The sequence below is a fragment of the Tetrao urogallus genome (genome assembly GCF_951394365.1).
Source record: "Tetrao urogallus genome assembly, chromosome: 10".
Classification (NCBI taxonomy): domain Eukaryota; kingdom Metazoa; phylum Chordata; class Aves; order Galliformes; family Phasianidae; genus Tetrao; species Tetrao urogallus.
Window position 1 is genome coordinate 4,183,679 of NC_136823.1, and position 19,040 is coordinate 4,202,718.

General features: G+C 36.2%; 1 protein-coding gene across 3 annotated transcripts in view; it reads left to right on the top strand.

Annotated features, from left to right (window-relative positions):
* The window catches only part of ATP2B2 (ATPase plasma membrane Ca2+ transporting 2), a gene marked incomplete at both ends in the record, with an annotated part of 161,046 nt that overhangs the window by 80,627 nt on the left and 61,379 nt on the right, over nucleotides 1–19,040 (top strand). The window contains 5 exons of one of the 3 annotated variants that reach the window (XM_079540127.1): nucleotides 1,496–1,555; nucleotides 7,396–7,437; nucleotides 9,121–9,285; nucleotides 11,492–11,706; nucleotides 13,280–13,522. In XM_079540127.1, the coding sequence (XP_079396253.1) occupies nucleotides 1,496–1,555; nucleotides 7,396–7,437; nucleotides 9,121–9,285; nucleotides 11,492–11,706; nucleotides 13,280–13,522 (725 nt within the window). The remainder of the gene's footprint in view (nucleotides 1–1,495; nucleotides 1,556–7,395; nucleotides 7,438–9,120; nucleotides 9,286–11,491; nucleotides 11,707–13,279; nucleotides 13,523–19,040) is intronic. The other 2 variants (XM_079540128.1, XM_079540129.1) reach the window with 2 other exon arrangements.

The window sequence follows — 19,040 nt, forward strand, 5'->3', positions numbered from 1 at the left end:
AGTAAGCATTCTGCCACATCAGATGAGGCTTTTAGCCAGCAAGCTTTGGTGCAAATCAGGGTTGAATGAATGATCAAAATAACTGTCTTTTAATTGGTCCAGTTAAATTAAAGAACAATTTCAAATCAACAGGATTGTTCATGGCAAACACTTATGTGTGCACGCATTATTGGTGTTGCAAATCTTAATGTTAAGCTTGAATACTCAGTTAATCTCCACAAGTAAATTACTGTTTATGAAATGCTGAAATGCGTGATTTGCTATTAGCAGTTCGTGCTGTGCCGGTTAGTGTGAGTATCCAAATGGAATAAAAAATAAGCATGAGTAACCAAAACAGTGTTGTTATCATCAGTCATCATTTGCAATCGAAATTTTCAACTTTCAAATTTCAAACTGCTTACACAGGATGTGCTTCTAAATCCCGTATGCTGTTCATTTTCTTCTCTCAACTTACCATTTGTAAATTAAAACGATTTTTCTTGAACGACAAACCGGTACAGCATGAAACAGTCATTATGTTTCGTTCAAGACTCCTGGCCTGGTCTCATCAGAGGACTTGTGTGTGGTTGGTTAACAACTGGCTAACAGAAACAAGTAGAACTTTATTATTTACAGAGATTCATCTTCTGTACTCTAGTAGAAAGTCCACAGTAAAATAATAGAAAGGAATCACTTTCCCATCCATGTGTTGCTTGTGCAGTTTCTCTAATATGGAGATAATTGCTGAAAACAAAATGAGGACTTCATATTCTGTTACTTTTTTCATTTTACCTCAAAACTGGCAATTACAGAATGCCTATCATTTGAATTTAAAACAACATGTTATTCTCCACGAAGCTGTATTTTCCAAGAGCCTGTATTTCTTCTACGTTTCTGCATATAGTATGGAAAACTTAGTATTTCTGCTCAAATCAGTGTATGTTTTTACTAGGTGATGACAGGACAAGGATTGGGCCAGCCCATGTGAAACTAGGCTGCGCCAGCAGTAATGTACTGAAGCATGCAGTGTTACATCAAATACAAAATCTGTCATGTTGCATATACTATGTAGTATGCTGCATGTTTTAAAAATCCTGATGCATCCCGTAAGTTCATTTACTCAAGGGAAATGTTTCAACCATTTTTAATATCTTCAGATCTTTTATAGATTAAGTAAAAAATTCACATTAAGGACCATACATAGTGTTATGTGTAGTCAGTTCTCACCAACTGTCAAGCTTGTGAAATGTCCTCCTTGTTTATTTAGTAATTATTGTTCTTTTATGTATGAGTTTTTTCTTTTCTGTATTGATGTTTTGCTTTTGTCAATTAAGTTGATTAATTTAAAACATTGATTTTGGAGAAAACAAAGCCACAGTATTTCATAAATGTTTTTGCTTTTGTCATGTGCATTTGTTATTATTATTTATTGGTTTTTTTTGTTGTTTTTTGTTGTTTGTTTTTATCCATTATTATTCAGTAGATTCTTCCCATCCCTCCTCCCACCCTCCTTCAGCTACAGATGGTGCAGCAAGTGCAAATGCCACTGATAATGCAAATGCCAGCTTAGTCAATGGTACGTCAAGAACATCTAGCTTGTTTTATTTGATAGATCTCTCTCCCAACTATATAAGATTCCCTCTTTCCTCTATGAACTGCACAGTTGTTTTATGTGTGTCATTACCCTCTGAATGCTCCTATTCCATAAACTCTACAGTAGCTTATAAGAGATGCCACAAAGATGCTATGAATGAATTATTTCATTCACCTGGAATTAGGCATGGAAGTTGAACAAATAGGAACTGTGATCTCTTTGCTGTTGATTAAAATTGCATTTAAAATCTTCAGTTTAACAAAGACTAGTTTCAAAACTTCTGAGTTGCCTGTACATAAAGTTTCATTGTAAAACTCGTTACGCATTGATCAGCACAGAGCTGAAGAACACCATGATGAAGGGACTGTGTCATCTTTTCTTCTGATGTGGCACTCTCATAAGTGTTCATAAAGTCCTCACGTAGTTTTGAGAAATAATGTTGGGGTCAGGAAGCTGGCTCAATTTCAAGTTGCAGTGTTTTCATTTAAAAAATTGCTGTTGTCAGCATCTTTTCGAGAAGAGGCTGACTGAAATGGGATTGTGTGGGTATTTGTGCATGCTCTTAGTCTGTGACTACGAGCCAGTCTGCACTGATTAAATATATATATATGTAGTTCAATTTTGACTGTCTCTTACTACAGCTTCTTGACCCCATTTGTAGCATGCAGGTGTTTCAGTCTTTTCTAAAACTTTAATGGCAGTATTAAATGGAATGGGTCAGTTAGTCTAGAACACTAGTCTTAGAACAGCTGTATTTTTTCTCTTCATAAAGTGCGTTCAGTCTTTACTAAACTAAAGAGCCCTTTCCCTCTGGTAGAGCATCAACTACACTGACAAGCGCCATTTTATTTTTTTGTCATGTTCATAACTGAAATTTTTCCTTTATAGGTCAGTAGTTGTTGCATTATGCATGTAAAGCTAGTTTCTGACATAGCAAGTTCTGAAGAGTTAGTAAGATAAACTAGTGGAATAACTTGACAAAATCAGAAAAGATATTAAACCTGCCTACAAGTCCCATCCCTCTCTTATCCCTAAACCATCCTAGTTCCAACATCCCAATTTCAGGTTTCTTAGAGACTAAGAACCAGGAAATTAATGAGGACTCTCTCATTTTCCTTTATTTATAATTCTCGCACACTTTTTTTGTGTGCAAAACAAATACACCCACAGAACCAAGTCTTACCAGATTACCTCCTTCTGTCTCCCTGGAGACTGCAGAATTATATTTAGTCTCAGGCCTGCAGTGGCTGAGCACTAAGTTAAGCATTTGCCTAAGTGTTTTGCTGGAAAACCATTGCTCACTAAGCTGAAGAAATTAATCTTGATTTATTCTAACCTAGTCTCTCCGTTAGCACAATTTAATTGCCTGGCAAATATCTTTTGCATTTGATCTTAATGTCTGAACTTAATATTGAAATTGAGTGTCAAAGGATATTAAATCAGTGCGTTAAAGCAAGTATCTGTGGGACTTTCTATCTTCTCTCCCATTAGAAACAATAGTTAGTATCCCTGTTTATCTTAAAGCTATCGTTAGACAAAGAAACTCAGTGCTTTTCAGTGGTAAGTGTTGAAGTCAGTAATTCAGCAGAGTATGTTTCTGCTTTTAACTTTTCTAACATGAGGCAGTTGGATTAATTCTGCAGAACTTTGATCAATATGAGAGAGGAAACTTTCTATAAATCAACTTTTCTGATAGTATGTTCAGAAGAGAGCTGAGACTGCAAACACAGATGAATGTGAGTGCTTTGAAATTCCCTGGGAAATTGCCCTAGTCTGGTTTCTGTTAATATTATGCATTTTTCTATTCAGCAGTGATGATGAGTTAGAGAACACTTAAGAGGTACATTGGTAGCTCTGAAAGAAAAGCCTCATATTTATTTCCATGAAAACTACAAAAGATACAAAGTGCATACAGATACTATTTGGAGCAAATTCTCAGTTACAAAACACTATTTTTCAGCACAGTGACCACTATTAGCTCAGCATTTTCACCAGCGATGGTCAGCATGTCTGCATGACGTGCCATGCTCATAAAAATCTACACCAGCCAAGATGACGCACTGTCCCTGTCCCCACTGCTGACACATACCACCCACCACCTAGCTGTGCTCACATTCACTGCTTGGCCTCCAATGACTCCAATCATGACTCCATGAATGTTCATCAAGTATGAGTGAATGTCAAAGGGTGCATTTTTTCCACATGGAAGAATTCAGTTCCAGTCCTTTGCTTTATAAGTACTTCATGTCAGACACCATTCTGTCAGGCTGCCTCTCTGCTGCCATCTGTTGCACAGCGACAAAATGTAATAGAAGATAGGTGGGAAGGTTCAACTTCATCTGCCATCCCACCAACATCTGCCTCTAACATCATGGGCCAACATAATAAAATAGGAGGCATTACTTTCAGAGCAGCTCTCATAGCTGTGTTTCTGCAGGGTTTGGAGAGAAGAAAGAAAGGAAAGAATTAAATTCTAACAGAAGGATATCAACTTCTTGTAACCATTTTTCCAGCCTAGATTAAACTAAACTTTCAATAATGTCTAAGGATTTTCCCTGAGGTATAACTGGAAATGAACAGTTTTACCCAACAGCTTATACCTCTGTGTAGCACACACCTCCAAGGAACAAAAAAACATCATATACCTGAATAAGTACTTAGCACCGGAAATGCCATTACTTGTTAGTTGAAAATCAACTTGTCACAATTTAAAATAAATTGGTTTATATCCTACTTACAAATACACAGTTGGCCCAGAAAAAAATGCTTTTTATGTGCAGTCCCTGAACTTACTGTGATGAAGCTGTATAGGTTTCTGACATGTGCTATTGTTGGCCTCCTGCTGTGGTGAAGGAACTGCTACACATTCTGTAGAGTTCTGGCACTTGAAATAAAAATGTATAATTGTTAGTTAGTCTTATTAGTTAATATGTAAATATGCATATATCCACAAATTATACTCAGTTCTCAAAAGGATACAAATTTACAGAATGGTCACAATTCATGAAAATTCCTTGGAATTTATAGTATTGTGTTTAGAAAATATAAAATATGTATTTTTTTAAATACGGGAAGCAGCAACCTCAGTTTGTTTATTGCATGGTTATCCCAAATTAGACTGGATTGGAGAAAGCAGTGTTGATCACTGTCTGCTTTATTCCTAGATCCCTCTGCATAAAAGTATCTAAAATATCCAACTTGAGACAATGAGATCAGGTTTATTCCTTTGTAGTTAATCTCATTGGCTCATATCACACTTCATGAAAGAATTCCTAATCTTTCACTTGACATGTTTGACGTCACATTTCCCCCTATATATAGATCTGCAATGCACATCTGTTCTTATGAGTTGCATAATATAACTGAGTTGGCATTAGGAGAGCTGTAGCTCATTTCTGTTGCACAAGGAGACATTTTGGAAAATCAGTAGGGTAGCTTCTTTTTTCACTCCACCACAGCACAGCAGAATAAAACTAGATTAGCTTCTCTGGGTGTTTTCAAGCAGTTCCTCCAATGAACAAGTAACTTCTAATGCCAGCAGTAGGAGTTTATTACTTTGTCTCACTGATTCCTCCTTTCTTAAGGGCTGTAGAAGTGAAAGGGGAGTTTTTCTTTGCTGAGGTTACTGTTTTTAGAGTAAGAACTCTGGCAGTAATAACATCATGGGTATGTTCCAAGTAAAGAGATGGAAATGTTCATGAGGTAGAGGCAAAATGCAAAAAAACATTCTATATTTAAATGCGAAGCCTTTAACAGAATACAAATCTTAAGAGGCTCTGTAAGTCTTTTCTCAACATTCTGATTTTTCATCTTTGCATGGAAAATAAACTCTGAGTAATTGCCCCAGATTTCAGGGCACACTGTCCCCAAAGAGGGGGAGAAGTTTCAGTGGTATGTTAAGAACTGTTAAGAGGAATTTTGTATTAAGAATTGTATTAAAATCTTAATATTTATGTATCCTTTTCTTTTTGTAAACAATGCACCCAGGTCAGGTAATATCTCTAGTCCTAACACAAGCTGAAAGGAGAAGGATTTCTCATCAGTACTGATTCTGTCACATTAATTTCTTACTTTCTTCTTAAGATTTGTCAATTGCAGACTTAGGATTCAATAAATTACAGGGAATGCTTGGAACCAAACCACTTATTTCCCTTTACTCTATTATTTTCTTTACCTAATTGTCTAATTCTTCGCTGGTCTATCTAAATAATTTGAATTCAACTAGTTTTAATAACTCACTTTACTCCCCATAGCAGTCCCTGAAATATTAACTGAAGTGCAGCACAGTACTGCAGAGGTTTAGAGTATTTTTCTTAAATAGGTGTGTTTACATTGTTGGTTACGAATGACCATTTTTGTGTCCTTGTATTTTCAGGTAGCCAGGATAGATGCATTGTTAGTGTAATTCATTATGATAATGATTTCACCTCTATTAAACGGCAAATATAGACAATAGCAAAATACTGATTCATATAGAAAACAGTATTTGTATTTTTTTAGTTGAATCTTTAATTGTACTGCTTGAATTGTATTCAGAAAAATGAACAGTAGAGTATGAAGTGAAATGTCACAGTAATACATTTTCAGCTTTTTCAGCCATTTTTGCTCTTTTTAAGAGTTGAGTTTTTAGTGATTTTCCAATTACTGAAAATGCAAACATGTAAGAAATGTGCATCTTAGCCTTTCAGATTTGCTACTGTGCTTTCACAGCATAGTGTGAAAAGATTAATACAAGCTGAAGCATAATTTCTGCTGCTTTATTATGCGTGCTGGTATCAGCTCTGTAATCACAAGGAGGCAGAAGAGCAGAACTTAGCTGCTGTATTATTATTGTTTTTTAACAAACTCTTATGATACTTTTCTTAGCAGAATGTGTCAAAATCCCGTGAAGATGTTTTGACTATTGTTTTTCCTTAGTGTTATTTTTCTATTTAGAATGATAACTAACTACAGCGTGATGATGCCATCCATTCAGGACATTTGTAGTTTATTCCATTAGATTAATTTTTTTTATCACTGTGAAAGTTTCACAGTGTACCTCAACAAGTTTTAAATACTCTTTGTTTACCAGTTATTCTGAATAGCAGAGTTTCCTGTGCTCTAACTGGTACTGTGCCATTTTTATTTCAAAGGCAATTTGATATGTTGTGTTACAAATGATGGGTTTGATATGGCAAAACTAAATGTAGCTAAATCATTACACTGGAAATTACAAATATATTTTACATCTTTGTTTAGAATAGATCAGGAAATAGGATCATCACCTGACGTTCATATTTACAGGAGCAACTTGCTAAATATCATGGCAAAAATAAGAAAGATGTCATTTTACAGTTTAATATATTTGTATTTATTAACAGCTTAGTTATTTGTTGTCTTAATTTGCCAAAATAATTCATTTAATTTTGGTGGATGTTAATTAAGTCACGCTACGTACTGGTGTTTGCCAATTTTTTACCTGTGGTTTTATTGAGTTGTAGATGTCTGAGATTTCAGTTCAGGAGTATTATTAAACTTCTGCTTTGTACTGGATTCTTTTTATTAGTTTCATCTTCATTACTTACACAATCTGTTTGTAAAAAGTAATGATATTTAGTATTTTCTGTTATGCCATTGAACTTGACTTGCAGATGCTTAATGTATCCACCTTATGTCATCCATGCTTCTAAGTAAACATATAACAAAGGCTACTGATCATAAATTAGTATCTGTAACACTGCCATTAACTTTGTCTGCCCTTTTTATTTTAATTTCCATTTTCATGTTGTCTTGGGTGAAGATTGTTTACTGTCTGTTGTCTGTTGAAATTTTTCATCATATAGGCAAAATGCAGGATGGGAATATGGAGAACAGCCAGAACAAAGGTAATCTTCTTTCCTATTAAGAAGGTTGTGGATGTCATGTTTAGCATGTAGTTAGATGCTGTTGAAAAATAAAATGAAAATCTGTGGTTTCTGCACAAGTGTACAAATGGCCCTACCAAAGAAATTGTAATTTATAGAATTTCGATGTATCAGATTCTTAGGAGAGGAAGATATCATTATATAAGATACTTTCATGTCTCAAAGCTTGTTTGAATTCATTTTCGTGTGCAAATTATTTATGCTATGTATCATTAGTGAGTTTCCAACCCTCTTTTTGGTATGTCTTGTTGACTTTGGTGTTTAATGGTGTTGTATAGACATTTTTATTTGTGGGGAGAAGATAAAATAATAGCAAAAGGAAATGTAATGCCTTGGGTTATTCAGCAGTATAAAAGTGTGCTATAAGGATAAGGAAGATTAAGAACATTAGGTGTTTCTTATTTACTGTACAATCTCAGGAAGACATGGAAGTAAATATTTTACCTCTGAAGCAAAGCTATAGTTCCATTTTTATTAGACAGGAGACACCAGATATCATGATTTCTTTAGATTATGCTAAATAAGGAATTTAAACTACACCATTTTATTCTTTTTGGAAAATTCTAAACTTAGCAAAGTTAATGGATCAAAAACAGAGCAGATGAACTCAGTTGTTAGTTGTACAGAAGTATTAAATAAAGTCATGGTTTAAGGTTAAGTTATGGTTTAAGGTTCGACAGACCAGTTACATTTCCAGGTCAAATAAGCAAAATTTTCTAAAAACTGTTCATGAATGCCAAACCAGAGCAGATCTGTTTCATCTCATTCTGTTTAATTTGCTTTCCTTTCTGTACCAGACATATACACATATATAAATTATGGAGTGTCACTGCTTTTAAAAAGCGTCTATTTCTTTCTGATACTAAATTGAAGTTTCCTTGTATCAGCATCAGCATTCTTTCAAGAAAGGATGCTTTAGCCTTCAAAGTTATAGTTTTGTTTTTTACCGAAGAATGACGATGGTATTGCTGTCTGACTTGAAGGTCAGATCAGGCAATCTGATAATGAATGCTAAGGAAACTTTTATTTAAGTTTGGTATTATTCTAGAATAGTGGTTCACAAATTATGGTCCACTGGTCACTGAGATGCCCATGGAGTTGAGCAGCAGGTGTATGGATCATCCCTGCAACCACACTGCCTTTAAAATGGTTTAATTAACACTAAGATTATAAGTCTGCATTGTAGTCTATGAGATATACCAAAATTTAGAAAATTATAGACAGTCAACCTGCCAAAATATTTGAGATCTGCTATTCTAGGAAATCCTGCAGTGCTGATGTACTGTTTCTTGCCAAGTGTTGCAAAACATTAAGTGATATATATGTGTATGATACAGAATATTGTTGGTGGTAAACAAACAAACCAACCCAGAATTAGAGGTTTTCATGGTACTTGACAAATGGTGCATTACATACATATTCCCTTGTGTGAAGTGCATGTGGGTAAACTTGTACATTTGTGTCCCTCTGGAACCCCACTGGGTCCTCACCTGGGCATCTGTCTGCTGTGGGAGCAGAGGGTAATCCTGTGCAAAGTTATATTCATCAGCTCCAATGAGTGCTGCTAGTTTAATTCAGTGTCAACACTACAAGAAAAAGAATGGAAGACAGTTCTGAAGTAACAGTTTTGTTCTGCGTTATTAGCCAAGCAGCAAGATGGGGCTGCTGCCATGGAGATGCAGCCACTGAAGAGTGCTGAGGGGGGAGAAGGAGATGACAAAGACAAGAAGAAATCCAACATGCACAAGAAGGAAAAATCTGTCCTACAGGGAAAGCTGACCAAGCTGGCAGTCCAGATAGGCAAAGCAGGTATGATGGGATAACTGACTGAATAGCAGAATATTATTACTAAGCACTAAGGGCTTATAAACAAATAATTCTTAACAGAGTAGTGCTTTATTAGTGCAACATTTAGAAATGGGCTGTCATAGTATGGTTCTGAAGATAGTAGGTGGTACTGAAGATCTTTCATTTTCTAAAGCCCAGTTTTTACAATCAAGAAACGGAAAGCTTTGGGCAACTTGGATTGCAATGAATATATGAAGCAAAATGAAATGTAGCTTAGTTGATATTCCCAAATGCAGTAATTACATTATATTAATTTCCTCTTCCCTTCCAAGTACATAGTTATAGAATCTCTAATATAATCTAAAAATGTCACTCTGACAGTATTTCCCACTTATGGATTCTGAAGTTATTCTATTTATTATCTCGTGACTTCCATGTTCACACCTTCTATGCAAATATGATGTATCTGTTGGCTATTCTTTCAATACCACCTGATCCATGCTGTTAAAAGTGGCACTTCTCCAACAGTGCAGGTAGAAAGTTTAGGTCTTTCAAAATGATGTAATGCTTGCTAACTATTTTTTTCTAGTGGTATTAAAGAGGTCTCAGACTCTACCCAGATACATGGCTGTGCTCCTACAGCAGATTCCTATCTTCACTTCCATTGAACACCCTTATCCTTCTTTATCAGTCTGATTTTTATCCCTCCTATTCCTTCTAAATCCTTTTTAGTTTATTGCACTTTTTTTGATGGCAGAAAACCATGATACCACTTCTGTCTTTTTTTCCTGGACAGTATGTGGCTCGTAATTTACAATTATCTCTCTTTAATATTCACTTTCATGGTTTGCCCACTTTCATATTACTCAGGCTTCTCTTGTTTTGTTGCTGGCTATATAGCAATACACACTGATATGAAACCTCATAATTTCTTGTGTTTATTAACTTCTTAAATTACATATTTTTCAACAGTAAGTACTTTTTCTACATCTCTTTTGTAATTTTCAAGTAATTGTATACATCTTTCTAACAGTAATGTGGCAAGTAATATGAATTAATTATGATCTCTTTAGTCTTATTTTTCCTTCTACATCAGGCAATCTATGGGAATCTCTTGAGTTGTCATAAAGATTTCCCTATATAATGTTTTAGTGGGTTTTTCTTTATCCTCTGATATTAAGTGGTGGTCTCCCTGAGTCATCAAAATCCTGTCAACCTTAAAATCCTTTTACTTATTTTTTTATTTATTTGTCTGTCTATCACTTCAGTCAAAACATGGAATTCACTGTATCATCCTTTTTTTCCATGATCTCATTAGGGAGAAATTAATTTACTCTGAAAAACAGGCTTACCCTCTTCATCAGAGAATGTCAAAGAGTAATAACAACAAGGTTAAGTAGGTGTTCCAAAGGAAACCGGTTTTTGTTTGTCACTTTAATCCAGAAGCAAAACTGTGCATGAGAAATGCTGTCTTACCACAGTCTGTATGAGAGCACATTTGTGCCCAGCCAGGATCTTCATGTCTTCAGTGAAATACTTATTAATCTCTCTTGTGGAATGCTGTCAGGGTTGTATGCCTTTGAGCCTCTCCTCACAGAAATATGCACTATTTGTGTAGATTCCTTTGTAAGAAAAACTTTGGGAACACTAGTATTAGTAAAATTTACAAGAAGACCAATTAAATAACTGTTCAGTGGACAATTCTGCAATGTTACTTCATTGTATTCAACTGGACGCCTGTCTGAAATATTCTAGATAACAGCAAATTATAGGAAGAGGCTCCTTTTCTTAAGCCTCTTAAGGTAAACATATTCAAAAAGAAAGACGAGCAACTGATGTTTGAATATGTACAGAATAGTGATGTACTAAACCTGAAAAACTTAGGTTAAACAACAGCACAACTTTAGACTGCCTGGTAAGTTTTAAGGGCAGCAATGTGACAGTGCTTAGAAATTACTGTAGCAGCAGCTAGCTGCTCTGTGGAATGGAGTACCTCCCTCTTCGTTAGAATGTATGGATGGTTCTTGTAAACTTACTGTAATAATGGCTTTTGCTGCAAATGTATTATAATAATTTTTTCTTTGACGTTATAAAATTCATCATTATTTGTACTGGTGGCAATGTAAACTCTCATGAAGAGTGAAAATAATTTTACATTACACTCTAAGTTCTAATTGCACATATTTTTAATTTTTACTTTGTAGTAATTGCATATTTCTATTTACAGGTTTGGTGATGTCTGCCATCACTGTAATCATTTTGGTACTATATTTTGCCATTGACACTTTTGTGGTGAAAAAGAAACAGTGGTTACCTGAGTGCACTCCTGTCTATGTTCAGTATTTTGTTAAATTCTTCATTATTGGTGTTACTGTACTTGTGGTTGCTGTCCCTGAGGGTCTTCCACTTGCTGTCACTATTTCTTTGGCTTATTCTGTAAAGGTAAGAAACGTTCAAAATAATTATAGGAGAAAAATAGCTTTCTGTCGAGTTTGCTAGTGTGTTATTCTTCAGCTTTTGTCAGGTTTGATTGAAGTTGGCCTGTAAATTAATGTCATTAAAATGATAATGAGAAATTTCTTTAAAGTATTGCTTTGAAAGTACTTCTGACAAAACAAAAAAATGCATTTGTATGCTAACTCAAGTCTTTTAAACTTCACAGTTTTCAAACAACAGAAATCCCTGCTTAGTTTACAAAGTTACCAGGAATTTATTGAGCAGGGCTTACTTTTAAGAGTAGTGTAGGCTTTTAATATAAGTTTGTCTTCAGACTTGCTTTTGCAATAGTAAAAAGTTTCGACAAGGATTTGAAGTTTTCAGGATTCTTTTTTCGAAGGAAGTAGAATTCTTCTTCAGTGCAGTTACAGTGGCTTTTTAGCCAATGCAAATGATTCTGTCACAAAATCAAAGAATGATGGGCCTTACATAAACATTCTAGCAATCCCAGGTGAAAACTCTGTGATTTGTTTCCATTTAGCAGGTAAATAACGTGAACATTATGAAGAAATACCTTGATTTATAGGTAGTCAGATCTTACTAGGGAAAAAAAGAGCAGATCTCAGCCACGTGATTTTGCCAGTAAGGAGCCTAACTGCTTTAAAAATATTTTTCCATTCTCCTGATGGCCTTCACACAGTGCATGCAGCACATCCATCCCTGTGTAACTATGGGTGCAGTATCAAACAGTTACACATTTTGGCTTCAGCTGGTGACACTGTGTCCTGTGAGCATAAGGTATTGCTCTGAAAGTTGGGGTCAGGTGATTGGACACAGAGGTTTTTAATATTGAAAAAGTTTGAGTAAGGGCAACTTACAACCCCAGGAAGACTGTCCATCTTGTGAAAAATATGCAGTATGGAATGGTGGTGGATTTTTTAAGTCATTGGTGATTATTTTAGTTTGATTTAGTTTGATTGGTAGTCACTCTGTGTGCTGTAGGGTGACACTGGTATTGGAAATGGTATTAAATAAAGGCTAAAAAGTTTGACTAAACATTAAAAGGTTAAAATATAGAAATATGAATAGTTTACAGGATAGCTTCTCAATCATATTCTGTGCATATACAGTTGTTGAATTACTAGGTAACCTTATTTATGCTACTAAGTATTCCTGATTGATCTCTAGATTTAGGACTTCAGCTGTAAGAAGCAAAGCAAACCAAAAGGAAGTGTGTAAAACTGCCCGGTTTCTTATGTTTGCTATAGTTATACTGTTTTTAAAATCCTATTGTTTTCAGTATTTCCAGTACTGCAGCTGATCTTTGCTGTTCTACCTGCTCCTTAAAGTATTTATCCATGATAAAAGGATAGAACTATTTCATTTGATAAAAAAAAAAAAACAAAACTATTCCAGGGATGGTCAGGGCTTGATTGATTTACACAGTAAATACAGTACTAATTACTGGACACAAAATTCTGATTGAGCTTCTAGTGAATAAGATATATACTTTTTCCTTTGTATGACTGATGTTTGAGATTTGTCAAAGCAAATCTTGGACTTTTTTTTTTCCCCTCAGAAAATGATGAAAGATAACAACCTGGTCCGCCACTTAGATGCCTGTGAAACTATGGGTAATGCTACAGCCATATGCTCTGACAAAACAGGGACACTAACAACCAACCGGATGACAGTCGTCCAAGCCTATATTGGTGATGTGCACTACAAAGAGATCCCTGACCCTGATTCTGTACCTGCTAAGACTCTCGAATTACTGGTTAATGCAATTGCTATCAACAGTGCTTACACTACAAAAATTCTGGTGAGTAGTTTGTTGTGGTTTTTTTTTTCCAGTGGTAAAATGAAACATGGTAGAAGGAGTGATAACTTGTGAAAGCATTATTAATTCCTTAACATCCTGCATGAATTGTTAAATGCTGCTGAATTCCTCAAAATGAGAGCAGAGGTTGTGAAAATACTTACGTGGGCTTCTTTTTTTGTGAACAGGGTTGTACTTGTACATACAAGACCATGCTATATTTGCAATGTTTTACTGCCAACAGATGGGATGGTCCAACCTGTGTGCTGGTTTCTTTACTCATAAAATGAGTTTTCACTGAGGCTTCCTATCTGTAAAATTACTTTCATGTGAAATCTTCCATTAATTCTTCAGTAAGACAAGTGAGATTGGTTGTATCAGTGAATAATCCTTATTGTTACATTTTCAAATGAATTATGACTCCAAATGTTCTATTTACTCACTGAAGGAGGACATAATGGAAAAATCTGGTGGATTGTGCCACTAGACTTTTCTGTATATGGCCAGTAAGAGACTGAAAACTTTTGCAATCTCAGTATATTTTTTTCTTTGAAAGGTCAAACTTAGTATCAGACCAAATATCTTCTTAGCTTGTGAGTTTATGCATTGTCCTTTTTATAGATCAATAATGAGCTGAGCTGCATCATATATGTACCTCATAATATTTTAGAAGTAGGGTTTTTTTAAGCACAATCACAAAAAAAAAAACAATTGTTGGAATACTGTGAGGCACCCACTGCTCTGTTCTCACTGAAAGCTCTCTGGAAATAGAGCAGATTTGAGCTACTTTCTACACTGAGAGGACATGAAGCCTTCAGCAGCTCAAATAGGTACTGTTTGTTCCCTCCTTGCAACTGAAATCAGCCCTTAATGAACACAGCTCTTCTGTTGCTCTACAAGGACAAGTAGCTGTAATAGACAACTGAGGTCAGAGCTACTCCTTTTGACTTGAAGTTCAGATACTCTGGAAGTGCAGAGCTCACTCAGCTACGTACCATTTTCAGGTGTGAGAATCCAAAATAGCAGCATCAGTTCTCACCTGAATTCTGGATCTCATTCTGTCTTTTTCTTATGATCTGTCCAGATCCACGCCAAACAGGTTAGCCAAAATGAAAACGGGCCTGCCTTCCTTTCTTAGGTGGCTCAGTGTAAAAGATACATAGATATTTTATGGCAGTGGCTTCTGGAAATCTAATTTACACAAACTGAAAATTAGCAGGAATGTTTTGCTGTTAATGAGCATGCTTTCATAGATCAGTGTAACGTTTCATTTTTAGAAACAGGAACATATATCTTAGTTATGTTGATATGATTATAGCCCCTGCAAGTCTAGGTGCTTCCTCCTGCAGGAATTGAAATGGAACCAAACTCTGCCTCAGGACACACACTGGAATTAAAAAATGGAAATAGAGACAAATAGGAACGAAGGGCAATAGGTCAATATGGACATTGGTGTTTGTATAACTGCTAATTGCCAGTATCAGTTCTAGCTATCACTGTGGAGTTCATCTGTGGTAGGGATTTGAGAGAACGTTACCAGCACTGGCAGAACTTGTTCATTTCTGAGATGAGGTGGCACAGAACAGCAGACTGCTAGTTCAGGTAGGTGCAGCTGGCAGAGCAAGACTTAATGTCAGCTGTGACTCAGTTGTTCAGCATTTTGCTGTTTGTTTTGAATGCTTGAAGCCAAACACAGAAATGAGGTGTTTGTGTTCACCTTCCTGCTGGTTCAGACTCTCATCTGAATTTTTAGCTTTCTGGATGAGATGTGGGAAGATATTACACCACTTTCCAAAGGCTCGCATGTATAACATATACGTTTAATAACCTCTGTCTTAAGGCAGCTGTTTCATTTAACAGAAACATTCCTGGTTAATAGCAGTTGTTGTGATCTAACCATTGGTGTTGTTTTATTTTCTTTCCTGTTAGCTAGAGTCATTCCTTCTCACTGAAAAGACTGTTGTGTGCTTGTTAGGAGTCAGCGTTCCACTACTGCAGTTATTTTATGCCTTTGCACGGATCAATTCTATTCAAAATTAATAGATGAAGCCATTTGTTCTCTGGAAATCACAGGATGCTCTGGAATACTGTAACATAACTGTATAAAATTAGTGGTCATTTTTTAACAGCATTATAAGGTCAAACCTTGAAGCGTGGACCCCAGGAGAATACTCCAGTATCAGAGGAGGTGGTTGTTACAGCAAGCTTAAGCTAAAGTTTATGATAGAAAATACTGTTTCAAAGCCCTTACTCACTACAGTTAGTAAATAAATACAGAAAAAAATACAGAGGGGAGTCAGATAAAGGGTGCAGTTGTTTTTCTAACTGTTAATACTGAACACATGCTTTTGCACTCATTCTCAGAATGTAGTTAATAGAATGGTGAATATCAGCTCAGACCCAAAGGGTGTATGAGAAAATGTCGTAACAACTGAATTTTAGATACGACGACATATTTTACATACATTATTAGTGATCCAGTTACTGTACATGCTCATTGTGTGAACTTCTGTTCAGAGTGATCACATATAGGACCTATGTTATCTGCTGAGTGAGCAATGTTTCATCTTCCATTATCTTTTGATTAAGAGGCAACTGAACCATTGATAAAAATATAAAAAGAAAATAATACCGCTGCTTGGAAGAAAAGATTTGAGGTTCCCTGAGAAATTAAAAAGAAGTTATTCTAATCAAACAACTGCAAAGTTATATACAATTCTTTTCAGTGCTTCTCAAGGATTAAAGTATTCTCTGAGCTGTTTTTGCATTCTGTTAGTCTTTGAGCATCTTCAGTGCTGCTCTTATGCTGTTTATGTGAAGATGTTTTCCAGAAAGCCTGTTTTTCCCCAGTGTTACAGTTTTATGTAGCTTTAACTACCAAAAATATAAATTGGACTTAATTTTTTGGAGGTAAGCTGTGACAAAGGCTGTGAAGCACCTCTTAGTCTGAAAACAAAATTTCCATTTTGGGAATCACTCAATTTCACTTGGTTTGAAAGCACAGTGACCTTGAATATCAGGGAGCAATACTGAAATACAGACTCCTTATGGCAAAAGTAGTGATTTAAGCTTTTGCATGCATAAATACAGTTCTAGAAATGAGAGCTGCTCCAAAAGTAATGCCTCCAATTTTATTATGTTGGTTCATGATGACAGAGGCAAATGTTGGGAGTAAAGCAGTATTCCATTACAGTTTGTTACCATAAGAGAAATGGCAGCAAAGGGCACTCTGACAAAATGGCGTCTGACATGGAAGTACATACGAAGCAAAAAAGTGTCAATGAATTCTTCTGTTCAGAAAAAAATAGCACTCATTGGTATTCACTGACATTTGGCTGAACTGGCTGAACTTGGCTGGTTTGGAGACCAAACAGTGGATGTGAGCTCAGTGAGGCAGCAGGTGGTGCATTTCAGCAACGGCAGTGGCGATAGTGGGTCATCTCTGCTGCTGCAGATTTTGGTGAGTGTGGCACGCAGGCTTTTTCTTGTTCATCTTTGGCGCAAATGCAGAGCTCATGGTGATGACTATGTTGAAAACCACATTTTGTAGTTGAGAATTAGCACTATCAGACTGTTACTGTGTTCTTTGTAGATTTTAAAGTTTCCGTGGAAATAAATAGGAAGCTTTACTTTCAGAGCATTATTTTCTTTATTCTTTATGATTTATTTTTCTTCTGATTTCCTCAAATCTGTCAGAGGGCAAAGATTACATGCTTGCTGGACAAGTATAATGTGTTCTTACTAAAAAATGGTCATGTCTCACATTTAGTCATGGGATTTTCAGTACGAATGGACCTGCCTGAACCAGTCATTGTCATGATTTAACACAGGCATTTCAATGGGCACTTGATAGCTGCCTGAAGAGCAAAAAAAGAGAGCTACTTATGCTTGTAATAGGTGAATATCTGCACTGTGAGGGCTGTTTTCAGTTCTGAGGATCTGGAGCATCATTTACTGCATTTGTATGGTGTGCAGCATAGTGTATTGACATCCTTTTACTGACGCTGTTGAAGGAAAAAGATGTCACAGAAAAGTGCAGAACATTCACTGCCTTCCAAAGCTTACAAAATGAAGTAAACGCTTACCTGTGGATAAATACTAGCTAATGAATGTGCCCTTGTACAGCTTTTTGGACAATAATGGCTTTATTGGATAAAACAAAGGTGGTGAATTAAGAAAATAACAACTGCTCTCAGAACAAAGAAAGCAATGTATTTCCTGTTTATTGTAAAGCACAAAACCACACGCTTATGACACTGACACATCTCTAGAAAAACAGTGAAGTTTGCCAAGGTTGCCAGCACCCAAACTGCCACTACATTCTGACTACAGCCCCAGATGAGACTCTTCACAGTACATTCTTACAGGTCTGTACTCACAAGGCTGTAGGTTTGAAAACCGGACATACTCCCAGCAAGGAGCAAACAGGAGGTTCCCACAAACTTCCCAGAGAAGGGGATCTGTCAATGGGAGAATGATGCTGAGGATGCAAGTTGGTGTGCAGCATAGCCACAGGATGGGACTGCAACACAGATTCAGCCACTTGTATTTACCAGGAGAAAAGGGAGGTGTTAATTCACCTTATTGCCTTTTGTAATTACTTTTTCATGCATATATACTGAAAGGTCTTATGAAAATAAGTGAACTAAATCCCTAATGTCATACTGAAAGCAGTTCAAGAGACTTTGGCACAGGATTTCATTGTTAAGGATAAATAGTTCTTTTAACTAATTGTCTGATGCAGAAATACTGGAATGAATACAATTCATACTTTCTTGAAGAAAAGAGGTGGAGGGAGGCTGACAGAACAAGTAGGTAACCCATAATATGACAGCCATAAGAAGAAATTGCATTCTACAGTACTGAAATTGTAGAAGCAGAGGAGAATAAGGTTCTAGCACAATAGCTGCTTCACATGAATAAATGAGCTTCTACAGTGGGGACTGACAGCACAGATGTAGAGGCAGTGGAAGGGTTCTTTTCATCTGTGAGGAATGTATCTGCATCCAAAAGTAGGACAGCTATCTAGGTTGCTGGGAGATAGCGTCCCATCAGAAAGTCTTCAAAGAGGTGTGTGAAGTTCAACATTTACTTTGCTTTTATACAATTGGTTTTAAAAACATTGAATTTCAAGACTTAATATGGAAACTTGTTGCAGCTGAAGCATGGCCTTGTCAACAGACCTGCCTCGATTTGGTGGCCTGTAGTAGACCCTGACCACCAGCTGTCCCTCATTGCTCCCATTCCTGATCTTAACACACTGGCTTTCAACGTGTTCCTGACTGCCTTTGAGGGAGCTCCTCGCAGTACATCCACTTTTTAACATAGAGGGCAACTCCCTCATTCTTTCTACCTTGCCTATCCCTTCTAGAAAGCCCTCAATGGTAATTATTCCAGTTATGTGAATCATCCCACCATGCTTTTCCTGATAGCAGTAAGGTGATAGTTTTCCAAGTGCATCAAGATTTCCAGTTCCTTCTGCTTATTTCACACACTGCATGCATTGGTATAGTGGCACTCC